General features: G+C 49.8%; 1 protein-coding gene across 3 annotated transcripts in view; it reads right to left on the reverse strand.

The window, feature by feature from the left end:
- Positions 1–16,326, reverse strand: part of TCF25 (transcription factor 25) — a 372,469-nt gene that overhangs the window by 210,217 nt on the left and 145,926 nt on the right. For all 3 annotated transcript variants that reach the window (XM_029608348.1, XM_029608345.1, XM_029608346.1), the window contains exon 10: positions 7,754–7,846. In XM_029608348.1, coding sequence (XP_029464208.1) covers positions 7,754–7,846 — 93 coding nt within the window. The remainder of the gene's footprint in view (positions 1–7,753; positions 7,847–16,326) is intronic.

The raw sequence follows: 16,326 nt of genomic DNA on the forward strand, positions 1-16,326 counted from the left end.
ATGGAGGAAAGATGTATAGTAACTTGTCTTCCAGCCACTACTGCACTAAGGCAATCAATCCCAACGACTTCGATCTCTCCTGCGACTGAAGAATCGCAGAACTTTCACATTGTGAGAAGTTGCAGCAGGTCTAGAAACAAGAGATCCCAGCGATCCAGAATCAGCTGAAACGCCTCGCTTGATAGCACCCATTCTCCTGGGTTCAGACTTTCCCAGCTGAGAAAGTCTGCTCTTACATTGTCTTTTCCTGCTACATGAGAGGCTTTGATCATCTGGAGATGTAGATCGGCCAATTCCATAAGTTGATCTACCTCCTGTGACACTTTTTGGCTCTTGGTTCCACCCTGCTGATTTATGTAAGCCACAGTCGTTGCTTTGACAGACATTATCCACACCGACTGACCCTGCAACCTGTCGTTGAATTGCAAACATTCAAGCCGGACTGCCCTGGCTTTAAACAATTGATGCTCTAGAGAGACACTTCTGCATCCCAGTGCCCTTGCGCTGTCAGCTCCTGACAGTGAGCTCCCAACCATGGAGGCTTGCATCTGCCGTTGTTACTAGCCAGGTCCGGTGGTGCTATGAAAATTCCCTTCCTTACATTATCCAGCTGTAGCCAACACTGCTTTTGGGAGGAGACCACCATCGGCAGGTGGAGCCAAACCAAACAGTCCAGAGACTGCTGGTTCCACCGAGACAACAGGAAGCGCTGAAGAGGATGCATATGTGCTCTCACCCATGGTACCACTTCCAGGGTTGCCGCCATTAAACCAAGTACCTGCAGGTAGGATCATACAGTTGAGCGCAGAGTATTCATCAATAGACATAGCTGTGCCATCAACTTCTGTATATGAACTTCCAGCAGGAAAACCTTGCCCTGCTTCATGTCGAACCGAATCCCAAGGTATTCCAACAACTGAACAGGCTAAAGACTGCTCTTGGACATATTCACCACCCAGCCAAGCTCCTGCAACAGGGAGATCACTGTGCAAGTCACTAGGCGGCTCTCTTCCAGTGACTTGGCTTGAATCAGCCAGTCCAGATACGGGTGTACTAGGATCCCATCCCTTCTCAATTCTGTCACAACTACCACCGTTACCCTTGGAAAAGGTCCTGGGAGCAGTGGGCCAGACCAAAAATACAATGCCCGAAACTGATAATTGCGTCCTAGAACTGCAAACCGCAGAAAAACATTGATTGCTCTAGTTCAGAACCTGGGCAAGGGGCGGCCCGCGGGCTGAATCCGGCCCGCCCTACGGTCTGTGACCGGCCCGCCCACTGCTGAGAGCAACGGGGAATGAGGCACGCTGCCTTCCCTTGCAGAGGAAGGCAGCAGTTCATTCTCCGCTCCCTCGCTCCTCGATTGGCCGGCCAATCGGGGAGCGAGGGAGCGGAGAATGAACTGTTTGTTTTTTTTTACAGCGTCCGGTAAAAAAAAAAAATCTAACAAACCCCCCCACCCTCCTGACTCCCCCAAGACCTGCCGACTTAATTTACTACAAACCCCCCACCCTCCTGACCCCCCAAGACCGCCAAACGTCCCTGGTGGTCCAGCGGGGGTCCGGGAACAATCTCCTGGGCGTGGGCCGTCGGCTGCCAGTAAACAAAATGGCGCCGACGGCCCTTTGCCCTCACTATTGCCACTGGGACCGACCGCTGCTATTGGTCGGTCTCAGTGACATAGTGAGGGCAAAGGGTCGTCGGCGCCATTTGTTTACTGGCAGCCGACGGCCGAAGCCCAGGAGATCGTTCCCGGACCGCTCCTGGACCCCAGCTGGACTACCAGGGACGTTTGGCAGGTCTTGGGGGGTCAGGAGGGTGGGGGGTTGTAGTAAATTAAGTCGGCAGGTCTTGGGGGGGTCAGGAGGGTGGGGGGTTGTAGTAAATTAAGTCGGCAGGTCTTGGGGGGTCAGGAGGGTGGGGGTTGTAGTAAATTAAGTCGGCAGGTCTTGGGGGGGTCAGGAGGGGGGGGGGTTGCAGTAAATTAAGTCGGCAGGTCTTGGGGGGGTCAGGAGGGTGGGGGGGTGGTAGTAAATTAAGTCGGCAGGGTCTTGGGGGGGGGTCAGGAGGGTGGGGGTTGTTAATTTAAAGGGTTGGGATGGGGGGTTTTTTTGGGGGGGAGGGGTTCCCAGAGAAAGAAAAGTTTTCTGATCTGGGGAGTGGACCGAAATGGCCCTCCCCAGACCCGAAAACAAAATGGGGAGAAAAAAAACAAAACTATGCACTCCCTAATTTGCTCCATAAGACGCCCAGACGCAGAGCCGGTTTAGCACAAATTTTTTTTTTTTTTTATTTTCCCCTCTGAATCCTAGGTGCGTCTTATAGTCAGGTGCGTCTTATGGAGCGAAAAATACGGTATGTCACAGTTCCGCCTTTCGTGGTCTTTTTTCATGGGTCCCCAACCACCGGTCCGCAGACCGGGACCGGGCCGTGGGAGTTTTTTGCCGGTCCGCGGCGCGCGCTCCCGGTCTCTCCCGCTGCCGTTGCCGCTGGGCTGTCAGCACATTCAAGCCCAGTGGTAACGGCAGCGAGTGTTAGAAGCTGTGGCACCCGCGGCTGGCCTTTTCTTCTTCCCGCGCCTGCACCCCCCCTCCCGTGACCCGGAACAGGAAGTGATACACGGAGCGGTGCGTGGGAAGGAGAAAGAGCCGTGCCGCGTCGGCTGCAGCGTCGGTCCTTGAGCAATTGAAGCAGCCGGTAATCGAGAAAGGAGTCAGCAGCATGAGCCTCCCGCGGCCGATGGGATTCTTCTTTCTTGGCCTGCGGGGGCTGCTGCAGCTCCCATTTGTGCTCGGGGGGGGGGGGGGGGGAAGAGGAAGTGAGTAAGAGAGAGTAAGAAGCAGCCAGCCAGCCTGTGTGTGATTGACTGGTCAGAGAGCTGATGGGTGTGTGTATGTGAGAGACAATGAAAGTGATTGCTCAGGGAGATGACTGATGTGTATGTGAGAGTGTGAGACATTAGTCAGGGAGGTGACTGATGTGTGTGTGTGTGAGAGAGAAAAAGCATGGAAGTGAGAAGTCTGGGTATGTGGGAAAGCATGAGCGAAGGAAGCCTGGAGTTGTGGGAGTGAGAAACCTGGGTGAGTGTGCATGCATGAGAGAGAGAGACTGCTTGGTAAGGTGACTGTGTGTGTGTGAGAAAATGACTGGTGTGTGTGAATGTGAGAGAATGTGATTCAGGGAATGAGAAGCCTGTGCATGTGGAGAGTGAGCATGGAAATGAGAGAGACTGGTGTGTGTAACAGAGAGAAAGTGATTATGGGAATGAGAAGCCTGTGCATGTGAAGAGAGTGAGCATGAGAGTGAGAAACCTGGGTGTGTGTGAGACACAGCATGGGAGGGAGAAGCCTGTATATCTGAAAGAGAACTTGGGAGTTGGAAGCCTGTGTGTGTGTATGCATGAGTGAGATCAGGTGACTTTTGTGTGTGTGTGTGTGTGAGAGAGAGAGAATAAAGTGATTATGGGAATGAGAAGCCTGTGCATGTGAAGAGAAAGCATGGGAGTGAGAACCTGGTGTGTGTGAGACACATCATGGGAGGGAGAAGCCTGTATATCTGAAAGAGAACATGGGAGTGAGGAGACTGGTGTGTGTGTGAGAGAGAGAAAGAAAGTGATTATGGGAATGAGAAGCCTGTGCATGTGGAGAGAACAAGCATGGGAGTGAGAGACTGGTGAGTGAGTGTGTGTGTGTGAGAGAGAGAGAGAGACAGACAGAGAAAGTGATTGAGAGTGAGAAGACCATATATGTAAGTAGAACACAGGAGTGGGAAGCCTGTGTGTGTGTGGTGTGTGTGTGTGTGTGTGTGTATGGCATGAGAGAAACTGTTCAGGAAGGTGACTGGTGTGTGTGTGCGCCAAAGACTGTTTGGGAGATGATTGGTGTGTGAGAGACAGAAACTGGTCATGGGGGCATGACTGGTATGGTGTGTGTGTGAGAGACATGGGCACTAAGGAAGAGGACCATAAGTATAGAGCTTAGCTTCTACTGCTGCTTCTGGTGTGTGCCACGGCCTGCAGGGAAGGGGAGTAGGAGAGCTGCTGGAGGGGTAAGTAAAGGTGGCTTTAAGTTTATTTTTCTTGACTGCCATTTTAATTGTGTGATGTCTGCTTTTTTGAAATATTTTATTGGTGTTTGGAGAATGTTTAATAGTTTTTTATGAGTTTTTTATTGTTGGATGTTATTCTGTTCATAGCTGTTTTTGAAACATTTATTCTGCTTATTAGTATAGTTTTACAATTATTTCTGTGTGGGGATCTATAGTGCTTGCTAGTTCTGTTTTCCTAATAAGAGGTGTATTGGTTTTTAGGACCTGATTTAATATTTGTAGTGTTGCCTTTTCATAGATAGGGTTGCTCCTGTTTGAGTGTATTCCATAATACAGGTGTAACTGTGTGCGGATTAGTTATGTGCATTACTACAGATCCTGGAGTATGTTAGGTCGGTTCTGTGTCTGTTACCGAGATGAGATATTTTGCTAGCATGTAAGCGTTTGTATCGGTCTGTTTTCTCAGAGGACATGCATTGGTGGTAAACTGCTGTCTTTTCATAAGTAGGGCTATTGAGAACTGAGTTAATTATATTAGTCCGGCCCTCTAAAACCATCCCAATTTCTCATGCAGCCCCATGGGAAAATTAATTGCCCACCCCTGCTCTAGTTGAATGGGAATGTGAAGGTACGCTTCGGACAGATCCAAAAGGTCAGAAATTCTCCCAACTGAAAGGCCGTTATCACCAAGCACAAGGTCTCCATGTGAAAATGCGTCACTCGCAGATAACAGTTAACACCTTTGAAATACAGGATGAGATGAAAGGATGCCTCTTTTTTAGGCACAACGAAATAAACCGAATATCACCCTGTATTTTCTTGAGACGTGGGCACCGCAATCACAGTCCTTGGACTGAGGAGCCTTGCCAATCTATCCTCCACTGCCTGCTTCTTCTGTGGGCAGTGGCAAGGAGAGACCATGAACACGTCCCGAGGAATACTGCGAAACTCCAGCGCATATCCTTCTCATATCACTTCCAAGACCCAATGATCCGATGTGATTTCGACCTACCTTTGATAGAAGAGAGAGAGGCATCTCCCTATCTCCTGGTCCCGGAAGTGGGTCTGCAAATCTTCATTGGGAGGCTCAGGAGGATCCATACCCTGAGCCTGTGCCCCTTCTGGGCTGAAAGGACCGAGACCTACCAAAAGGCCAAGTCTTCTGAAAGGTCACTTCTCTACACTTGGATCCCCTAGCATGACGTCTCATGCTGAAGGAGCATGGCATCTGCTTCTTATCCTCCCCTCCGGTAATCAAGGAACCGGTGATTCGTCCCACTTATTGGCCAGTTTCTCAAATCGTTCCCAAACAAGAGCAAACCTATAAAGGGCAATTTCATGAGGTTAGCTTTGGAGGTCGCATTGGCTGACCAATTCCTCAGCCATAACTAATGCCTGGCCACTATTATCGACGCTACCCCTCTGGCTGAGCTGCAAACCAAATCGCAGCATGTATTTACCAAGAAGGCGGCCACTGGCGCTATAACTGCCCTGGAATTTACCCCAAAGTCATCCAACTCTTGAGAAAGAAGTAAACAAGAGCGAGCCACCAGGGAACAAGAAGTAAACAAGAGCGAGCCACCAGGGAACACTGTTTCAAATGCCTGCTTAAGGGTAGTTTCAATCCTTCTATCATGTACATCCTTCAAAGCGCCTCCTCCCTCTACAGGGATATTCATCCGCTTGGAGACTGCACAAAGTGCATCCACCTTCGGAAAATGTAAACACTCTCTCACTACTGGATCCAGAGGGTACAGGCCTTCCAAACCTGACCTCCTTAAAATTAGCCTCTGGAGTGCCCCACTCAAGATCAATCAATTCTTGAATGGTCTCCATCACAGGGAAAAAACAAGAGGCTTTATGCAGAGAAACCAAATAAGATTTTTCTTTGGTTCAAACATGGAATCTGCCCTGGGTACTCCCAGCATTTTCAAGGTCTGTGAAATCAGGGCCAGCAGTTCATCTCTATGAAAGAACCATATCATAATTCTATATGGCTCTAATCCTGGAAGAATTTAACCATCCTCAAGAGAGTCAGGATCGGTGTCATCATCTGTTCCATCCGGATCTCTATCGGACAGTCCTGCTGCCGCTCTAGGAGTACTCCAGCGCTTAACAGTAAGTCTAGGCAACAGTGCCCTGGGAGCACTAGATGGGGCTGAGGACTGCACTTGAAGAAAGGATTGCAATCCCTGGAAAAATTCTACCCATTAAATTGTAGAAGTATCCAGACCAGGAGGTACCTGAAGGCGTACTCACTGAGATGCCTTCCCCTGCTGAAGAACCAGTTAGGGGAGTTCCAAAATCAGACACCCCACCTGAAACATCTTTACCTGGACCTACATCCGGCTGGGAAGAACCAGGCTTAGTGAAATCAGAGGAAGATGATTCTCCCTGAGCCTCCAAACAGTGCCAGTACAAGTCAGCGGGCACTCATGGTTGAGATGCCCGAATATGACAGCCAGTGCAATGAGAAAGGCGCTTAGGTTTTTTTTAGATATAGGTGCCATTAGACTGGCAGCGCGCTGATCGGTAGCCAGAGACATGTGACTAGCTGCTTTCTTTCTTTCTTTTTTTTTTTAGGACGTCCAAAAACATTCTAGGCATCCAAATGTTCTAGGTGTCCCAATGCCTAGGCGCCATAAAAAAACATAAGCACATAGCAACGCTCACTTGTGCATACAGGTAAGTGGAGAGCCACTTAAGGCGCCGCTTAACTTGGTCGCACAGACTACTAGGCCTGCCTAAGTCCAAAAACTGGACGCGCAACTTGGACACAGAGCTAGATGCACACACCGAACCAACAATCCTGTAGAGGGCAGCCTAAAGAAAGCATGCGAAATGCCGTTGAGGCCCACCGATCAGCGTGCAGTGAAAAAGCCTCAGAGTGGGGCTTGGCCGACCCCATGGAGTGGGACAAACATCAGAACAGCACGTTGAGCACGGAGACCGGGGGAAGGAGGAAGCCCTAACTCTAAAAACCCTCCTTCTCTGCCTCTGTATTTTTTTTTTTTTAATTATTAAAACTTACTTGAACTCAGCCTTACCAGGCTGAGTACAGGGACGGTTTCTGGCTGTGGTGGGAGAGAGCATATGCCATTAGCTCCGCGCTAGTCTTCTTGCACCCACTGCCTTTCAGCTGCTTAGTAGCTAAGTCCATGCCAGCTGAAAAACCAGCTACCAGACCAAGGCACTCATCTGAGGGATCATGGAAATCACCTCAGAAATTTTCAACTAGGGGAGGGACCTTTTGGTATCACTGCAGGAGAAAGGTCTCCTTTTTCAAATCGAAGCAATCCTCAGTAGGGAAATATATGTCCACCATCTGATGGAGACGGAGAATAGTGGCAGGCTGATGTCACTGCAGGGGTATATATATATATATATATATACATATATATAGTGACATCAGTTTGCTCCGTCTCCATCTGCTGGTAAAGGTGCATAAACCCACTTGTTTTGGATTCATCTGACTGGATGCTAAGAAACATTTCTTTACGAATGTTAAACAGAAAGCCAGGTCCAGGACCAATCCAGTGATGTGAAGGAATCCATGCATTGTACCCCACAGAGACACAGGGAGAAGACAAGCAACTGAGACATTTCCCCAAGGTGGTGGGACTCGGGATCAAACAGGCAAGAGAAGCTAGCATGCTCATGTAAGAAGAAAATTGAGACTAAGATTCAAGACATGGGGCTTACTTACCTGAGGATGAGTTTGCAGAACTCCAGGGCTGTCCGGGAGCAGCCTCTCTTCTCCAGAAAAATCATGTGCTTGAAAAGGGCCAAAAAAAAGGCTCTAGAGATGAAGCCAGAGGAAAAAAAATATTTCTATAAAATACATTTCATGACATGCGTCCCAAACTCTGTTTACTGGGTCATTGGGGAGACCATCATTTCACCTCCTCTCAAGGAATTCTGGCAGACCATTTAATACATGCCGACAGCTATACCATTGCACTTATGTGGAAATGTACCTGTACATACTTCAACTGTACATAGTCTCCCTCTTCTATTTTTTATTTCATTTTTGTTTCTGTTGTCGTATACTTCATCTAGATACGCCTTTCCACCCGCTCCCCATCCCCTCTTTCCCATACCCCCCCCCCCCACCGCTCCCTCCCCCCTTCCTCCCCCCCGCCATCCTTGCCCCTTTTGTTCTTTTGTATTCTGATTTTTGTTTCTGTTATTAATGTTATATTGTTATATTGTTACTCTGTTTCATTGTATTTCCCGCCTGAGTTCTTTGTAAACCGGCATGATGTGCTTCACGAATGTCGGTAAATAAAAGTTAATAAATAAATAAATAAATAAATAAATAAATTCGCCCCCACTCTTGACTGCTGGAAAAAACAGGTTCATGAACAGGTGCTGGTGGAGAAGCTTACCCATTTGCTCAAGCATACTATGTCCCTGTATGATGCTATCTGGACACCTACTGGAATTATTGGAATGCTTTGCATGTCTCTGAGGGGTTCCCAATGTCTAGGCTCCTTCTACTGGATATCGTTTGTTATACCCTTGATACCCTGTAACATATTTTGTGGATGTGGCATATAGGAAAATTTGGTTCTTACCTGATAATTTTTGTTCCTGTAGTACCAAGGATCAGTCCAGACTTGGATTTATTCATCTGTGCCAGCAGGCGGAGACAGAGAAAGTAAAACTGACACTGCTTTATATACCCTGATGCCACCTGCAGTTCCTCAGTATTAATCTGTATCAAAGCTAAATGCAAACAAACCATCATAAAAAACCCATTGGAATATAAACTTGATGAACTTGACAAAAAACTTCTGATATCTGTAATGTACAAAGTTAATCGGACGACTCTCCACCCTCCTTAATACCTGGGCGGGACTCTGGACTAATCCTTGGTACTACAGGAATGAAAATTATCAGGTAAGAACCAAATTTTCCTTTCCGTGTACGTACCGGATCAGTCCAGACTCCTGGGATGTACCAAAGCTTCCTAAACAGGGTGGGACCTGGGAGAGTCCCGCTCGTAACATGCTTTCACCAAAAGACTGAGACTCCGATTTGCCACATCCAGTTGATAATGTCTTGCAAAAGAACGCAGTGACTTCTGAGTTGCCGCTCTACAAATTCTCTTGTGGCGATACCAAGTGAGCCTCTGCCCAAAAAGGCCGACTGAGATTGGGTGGAATGAGCCCTCCGGTACTGGCTTACCTTTGAGAATGTAAGCAGATCAAATAGCTTCCTTATGCCTCCTGGCAATGGTGGTTTTGGAAGCTTGAAGCCCCTTCTTCAGACCGTTCCACAAAACAAAAACATGGTCAGATCGCCTAATCCATTTTTTGTCCTTAAGATAGCGAAGTAACACTCTGTGCACGTCCAATAGCCGAAGCTCACGAGCGTTTGGTTCTGAATCTGCCAAATCCGAAAAGGCTGGCAGTTCAACCGATTAACATGAAATGAAGATACCACCTTCGGGAGAAAGGATGGTACTGTCCGTAAAGACACACCCCGTCCGATGTCTTAGAAAAGGGATCACGACATGACAAAACCTGTAACTCTGAAATCCTTCTTGCAGAGCAAATGGCAACCAAGAAAACAACCTTCAAAGTCACATTCTTAGAGTAGCCCTGCAGATAGGTTCAAAAGGAGCCTCACACAAACCTCGAAGTACCAGGTTGAGGTTCCAAGGAGAACAAACTCCTCACCGGTGGACGCAAATTCTTGACACCTTGAATAAAATGGACCGCAATCAGGATGCTGTTTTCCTTGCTTTTATGAGTCAATGTACCCTTATTTGACATATAACTGATTGTCATAACAAAAATATTTTTATGATATACTAGTCAATATCTAGTTAGGACAAGCGGTGGCCATCCATGTTTCCCCTCAAAGATGTCAATGCCGCCACATGATCTCTAAGAGAGTTGAAAGCAAGGCCCTTGACCAAACCGTCCTGTAGGAAAGATAACACGTGTGACATGGAAGCGTGCAAGGCCTGAATCCCCTTCACCACATACCAGGACTCAAAAACCTTCCAGACTCGGACGTACGACACTGAGGTGGACTTCCGCCTAGATTGAAGAAGGGTAGTAATCGCAGGTTCAGGGTATCCTTTTGACCTTAAACGCCTCTTCTCAAAAGCCATGCCGCTAGCAAAAGCGATCTGCCTGATCGGAAAATATGGGACCCTGATGTAGTAGACCAGGAAGATGACTGAATCGTAACGGTCCCTCAACCGCTAGGTTTATCAGATCTGTGAACCAAGGATGGTGTGGCCACTCCGGGGCCACTAGCACCATCTCCCCGGTGTCTCTCTAGTCACCGCAGATCTTGCCCACTAGGGGCCAAGGAGGGAACACATATAGCAGAACTCCCTGCGGCCAGAGAAGGAACAGAGCAACTATGCTCTCTGCGCCGTAGTCCCTGCGTCTGCTGAAAAAACCGAGGAGCCTTTGCATTGTGATGCTCACCATCAGATCGACCAGAGGACAGCCCCATTTCTCGCAAATGAGGTGCATCACCACATCCAACAACTCCCATTCTCCTGGATCTAGGAGTGTGCAACTGAGATAATCGGCTTGTACATTCTCGACTCTGGCAACGTGAGACGCCGATATTTGGACTAAATGCTGTTCTGCAAAAAAGGATCAAGTCCTGAATTTCCAGCGACACTGCATGGATCTTGCTGTCTCCTTGTCTGTTTATGTAGGCTACTGTTGTCGCACTGTCCGAGAGAACTCGCACCAACCATCCCTGAAGTAAAGGCTGAAAATCAAGCAAAGCCAAACGCACTGCCCTGGCTTCCAAGCGATTGATAGACCAAGACACCTCTATGTTCAACCAGGTCCCCTGAGTCGCTTGACTCTGACAAACCGCTCCCAACCAGAGAGACTTGCATCCGTGGTCAGGATCACCCAATCCGGAACCTCCAAGGATAACCCCCCCCCCCCCCCCCGCAGGAGGTTGGGTGTGTGTAGCCACCACGACAGACTGTCCTTGGTCTCCGGAGGAAGAGAAACAGGCTGGTGATACTTCGCCAACACAGGGCTCCACTGGGCCAGAAGTGCTCTCTGAAGGGGATGCATATGAGCAAAGGCCCATGGCACCAGCTCCAAGGTGGAAGTCATGGAACCGAGGACCTGTAACACATCCCAAGCTCTAGGGACTCACAACTGCGCCAATCGCTGAATCTGAGATTGTAGCTTGCGTACCCTCTTGTTCATCAGAAAGGCTCTGCCTTTGCTGGTGTCGAAAAATGCTCCCAGATACTCCAGAGTTTGTGACGGCACTAGGTGGCTCTTGGCCAAATTCACCACCCCGCCTAACGACAGCTAGGTCCGAAGTACTGTTTGCACTGCTGTATGGCAACTGGCCTCCGATTTTGCCCGAATGAGCCAATCGTTCAGATAGGGATGGACGAGGACACCCTGCTGTCGTAACGCCGCCACAACGACCACCATAAACTTGGGTCGGCCGTGGCCAATCCAAATGGAAGCGCCTGAAACTGGAAGTGCTGTCCCAAGACCATAAACCTCAGGTAGCGTTGATGGTCCCAAGAAATGGAATGTGAACATACGCTTCCGTCAGATCCAAAGACTCCAGGAACTCCTGAGTGTGTACTGCAGCTATCACCGAGCGTAACGTTTCCATCCGAAAATGGGGAAGCTTCAACGCCACGTTCACCTCGTTTCAAATCGAGAATGGGACGAAAAGCTCCCTTTTCTTCGGGACCACAAAGTAAATCGAATAATGTCCCATTTGAAGTTCCTCCGGAGGCACCGGAACTACGGCCCCCAAAAGCTGCAACATGTGCAAAGTCTCCCGCACTGCCCTGCGCTTCAGCAGCAAGCTGCAGGGGGAGGAGATTAGGAACAGGGTCTCGGACGGGCCGAGCAAATTCTAAGGCGTAACCGTCCCTTATCACCCCGAGTACCCACTGACCCTGTGTGACCTTGGCCCACTCCCTGTAAAACCATGTTATCTGACCTCCTAAAAAAGGAACGGCGGAGTGGGCCGGCCTCCTCTCATTGAGCTGATTTGGGCCCGGAGGCACCAGTGTTGCTGGAGGTCCTGAAGGTTCTACGGCCTCCTCAAAAGGACTGCCCCCAAGACTGACCTCTAGGTGAAAAAGACCTCTGTGCCGCCGCAGCCGCGGGGCGCAGTTGACAGAACCTGCAATTGTCCCGAAACCGTGGCCGAGTGGAAAAACTCCGCTTACCCCAAGGTCTGTCTACTGGCAAGCGAGGCACCTTAGTGTCTCCTAACTGCTTCACAATCTGATCCAATTCCTCCCCACACAGGAGACAACCCTTAAATGGCAAAGACGCCAACTGGGATTTAGAAGAAACATCCGCGGACCAGTTGCGAAGACAGAGCAGGCGCCTTGCTGACACCGCAGCCTCCATAATATGGGAGGACGTCCGAACCACATCATACAAAGCATCTGCTACAAACACAATTGCCACTTCCAACCGGTCTGCCTAAGCTGCTTGCGAACCCGTAGGCGTCTGCTCCTCTTGGGCACGCTGCACCCAGAGTAAGCATGCCCTCTGCATGAGGCTGGAACAAATAGCCGTGCTGAGACTCAAAGCCGAAACCTCAAAAAATCCTTTTGAGCTGAATCTCCAGCTTGCGATCCTGAACATCCTTTAGAGTTGCCGCTCCCCGCAACCGGGATGGTCGTCTTCTTCATGACAGCAGAGACCATGGCATCCACCTTAGGGAGGGCAAACAACTCCAGGGTCTGTTCCGGCAATGCATAAAGCTTGGCCATAGCCCCACAGACTCTCAGACCTGCAATCTGGATTATTCCACTCCTGCTCCACCGTCTTAGCGGATTCATGGTACGGGAACCCGGAGGATGGACGCCGCGTGCCCTGTAAAACTGGATCCGCACCGTCCTTGCGAGAGTCATCAGGCGGAGACTGGAGACCCAGCTCCTCAAGAACCTGAGGAATGAGTGGCGCCAGTTCTTCTCTGCGGAACAACCGCAGAATCTTGGGGTCATCTCCCTCTGCCGCAGGCCCTGGATCCAAATAGTCACCTTGGCTGGCATCCCCCGCGTCCGGGTCCGCGGACCGAGTACCGGCAAGCGAAATCCCTGGGCCAGCGGGATCCCCCTGTGGCACCGCTGTGGGCACGCGCAACACTCTAGCAGGCACAGTGCCTCCCTGTGACGCCCCATGCTTGCCCTGACCTGCACCAGAGTCAGGCAGCAACCAGTCCTGGGACGAACCAGGCTCCAGGAGCAAAGGGAGGGGGGTGCTGACCCCCTCCGCAAGGCACAAACCCCTCATACTGTGCCAAAAACACCTTGTGCATAAGAAGCACAAATTCAGGCGAAAAAGGGGCCAGAGCCAACCCACTGTCAGCCAGAGGCAAAAAGGGGCTCCCCCGGAATCCTACCAGGGCCCCCTGTCCCTGAAGAGGACTGGGGAGCACCGGGGAAAGTACTGGAGGAAGATCCTCTCCAGGTTCATAAAACGTGAGCCTGACCGCCGAAGGATCCAAGATGGCTGATTTGATATGTATATCGAGAATGTCGGTATATAAAAACTCTAAATAAATAAATGGCCACCGTTCCCGCGGGTACTGCATCGGGACACCCCATGTAACCCGAAGAGCTCGGAGCTGCAGGGGAAGAAGAAGAAACACCTTTCCGCCATTTAGCTGGCCTAGGGAGCTCCGAGGGACCCTCCCCCCCTGAAATACAGGCCACGCACAAACCACGGCGATTCAGACGCGCCGGAGTCGACCCGCACGTGCGACAAGCCACCCCCCCCCCCCCTCACCATTGCGTAGCTAATGGCCTGACGAACTGCAAGAGAAAAATAAATCTGAAAAAAATCAAAAACCCCAATAAAAACCCGCCGAAACCACCCTGGGGGGGGGGGGCCAGGAGGGGGGAGGAGAAGAGAGCCAACCCAAGCTGTCGACCCTACCTGTTCCTGCTACTTCACTTTTTTTTTTTTTTTATTAAACATTACTGCTCTAAAAGCAGACTCACTGAAAACTTCCTCCTCCTAGCACTGAAGAGAGCTGTCCAGCTCAATTCAGCAAGATAATTAAAAAGGAGAGGAAAGCGAGAAAAACCGATTTGGGAGCCAACTTGTGAAAGGGAGGGATCCGGACCACCGGATGTGCACCTCACAGTTACTTGGGGAGCGGGCATACAAAAGGGTCACCGACCCCCAGCCCCCCCACCTCAACCAAACAGGGTAGGGGCTCCTCACGAGCAACCCCGACCCCCTGGGAGGAAGGCTCAACCTAGAATCCAAAAATCCCCCCCAAAAAAATAAAATAAAATACTGGACCAAACTGCAGGGTTTAAGCATCAGCCACCCACTACTGGAGACAGAGAAATACTGAATAACTGCAGGTGGCATCAGGGTATATAAAGCAGTGTCTGTCTCCGCCTGCTGGCACGGATGAATAAACCCAGGAGTCTGGACTGATCCGGTACATACAGGGAAGTTTGTGTCCGTGCTCCAAGTTCACTGTGCTTATTCCTGCTCTGTTACAGGGGGTTGGGTAGTTTCTCCTCTCTCTTTACTGATTCTTTTTCTGTTTTTTCTTCTGTTTGTTATAAATGAAAAACCTTTTAATAAAAAGTTTCAAAAAACGAAACAAAACATTTCGTATAAGTGTGCCTTTCTCACTCTCTCAGAGAGGAGAATGACCACCACCTGTGAAACCTGCATCATAAATACCTCAATTCACTTCATTTTTTTTTTTTTTAAATAAATAAATTTAGGACATGGATCTAAAGGTCTGGGATTTATCAAATGCCTGTTCATCCATGAAATGTTAGCAACTAGAGTGTGCAATTATATTTTATATTCCACCTTTCAGTCACTTCAAAGTGAATTACATTCAGGTACTAAAGATATTTCCTTACAATCTAAATTTGTACGGCAGGTGAGGCAATGGAGGGAGAAGTGAGTTGCCCAAGGTCACAAGGAGTTCCAATGGGATTTGAACCCTGGCTTCCCCGGTTCGCAGCCCATTGCTCTAACTCAGGGGTCGGGAACCTTTTTGGCTGAGAGAGCCATGAACGCCACATATTTTAAAATGTAATTCCGTGAGAGCCATACAAGACCTACCAAATTAATTTACTACAAACCCCTACTCTCCTGACACCCCCCAAGACCTGCCAAATTAATTTACTACAACCCCTCACCCTCCTGACGCCCCCCCCAAAGACCTGCCAAAAGTCCCTGGTGGTCCAGCGGGGGTCCAGGGCTCGCAGACAAATCTTTAATAAAAAAGTAAAAATCTAACAAAACCCCCCACCCTCCTGTCGTCCCCCAATACCCTCCAAAATTAATTTACTACAATCCCCCACCCTCCTGACCCCCCCCCCAGACCTGCCAAAAAGTCCCTGGTGGTCCAGCGGGGGTCCAGGAGAGGTCCGGGAGCGATCTCCTGGACTTGGGCTGTCGGCTGCCAGTAGTCAAAATGGCGCCGACGGCCCTTTGCCCTCACTATGTCACTGGGGTCGACCAATGGCGGCGGTAGCCCCTGTGACATAGTAAGGGCAAAGGACCGTCGGCTGCCAGTATCAAAATGGCGTCGACGGCCCTTTGCCCTTACTATGTCACAGAGGCTACCGCTGCCATTGGTCGACCCCAGTGACATAGTGAGGGCAAAGGGCCGTCGGCGCCATTTTGACTATTGGCAGCCGACAGCCCAAGTCCAGGAGATCGCTCCCGGACCGCTCCTGGACCCTCGCTGGACCACCAGGGACTTTTGGCAGGTCTTGGGGGGGGGGTCAGGGGGGGGTTGTAGTAAATTAATTTTGGGGGTCTTGGAGGGCATCAGGAGGGTGGGGGGTTTTATTAGATTTTTACAGTTTTATTAAAGATTTGTCTGCGAGCCAGATGCAGCCATCAAAAGAGCCACATCTGGCTCGCGAGCCATTGGTTCCCGACCCCTGCTCTACTAGCTACTCCTCCACTCCAAGCCTGAAGAAAAGCAAAGGTCTGAGTCAGGTCTTCTGCTCCAAGGGCTGACTGGAGAAGCTGTGGAGGTAGTTTTCACATCACCCTGGAACAGGTGAGGGAATTTGAGGGGAAAAAAAGTGTTTTACTCATCAGACAATGGTGACATCTGGAATTAGGATCCATGTTATCTGGGTTGCAGAAGGAGCCACAACTTGTGGCCGCTGGGTAAAGATTGCTCCTGCAATGGCTGGGTTGAGTAGGATGGGAAGATTTATAAGATAGAGACACCCCCCCCCCCCCCCCCCAAAGTAGCTGCAAATGAAGGCTCATGCCCAAAAGGAAATGGCTTGGGGAGAAT

Source organism: Rhinatrema bivittatum, chromosome 7 (assembly GCF_901001135.1).
Source record: "Rhinatrema bivittatum chromosome 7, aRhiBiv1.1, whole genome shotgun sequence".
Taxonomy (NCBI): Eukaryota; Metazoa; Chordata; class Amphibia; order Gymnophiona; family Rhinatrematidae; genus Rhinatrema; species Rhinatrema bivittatum.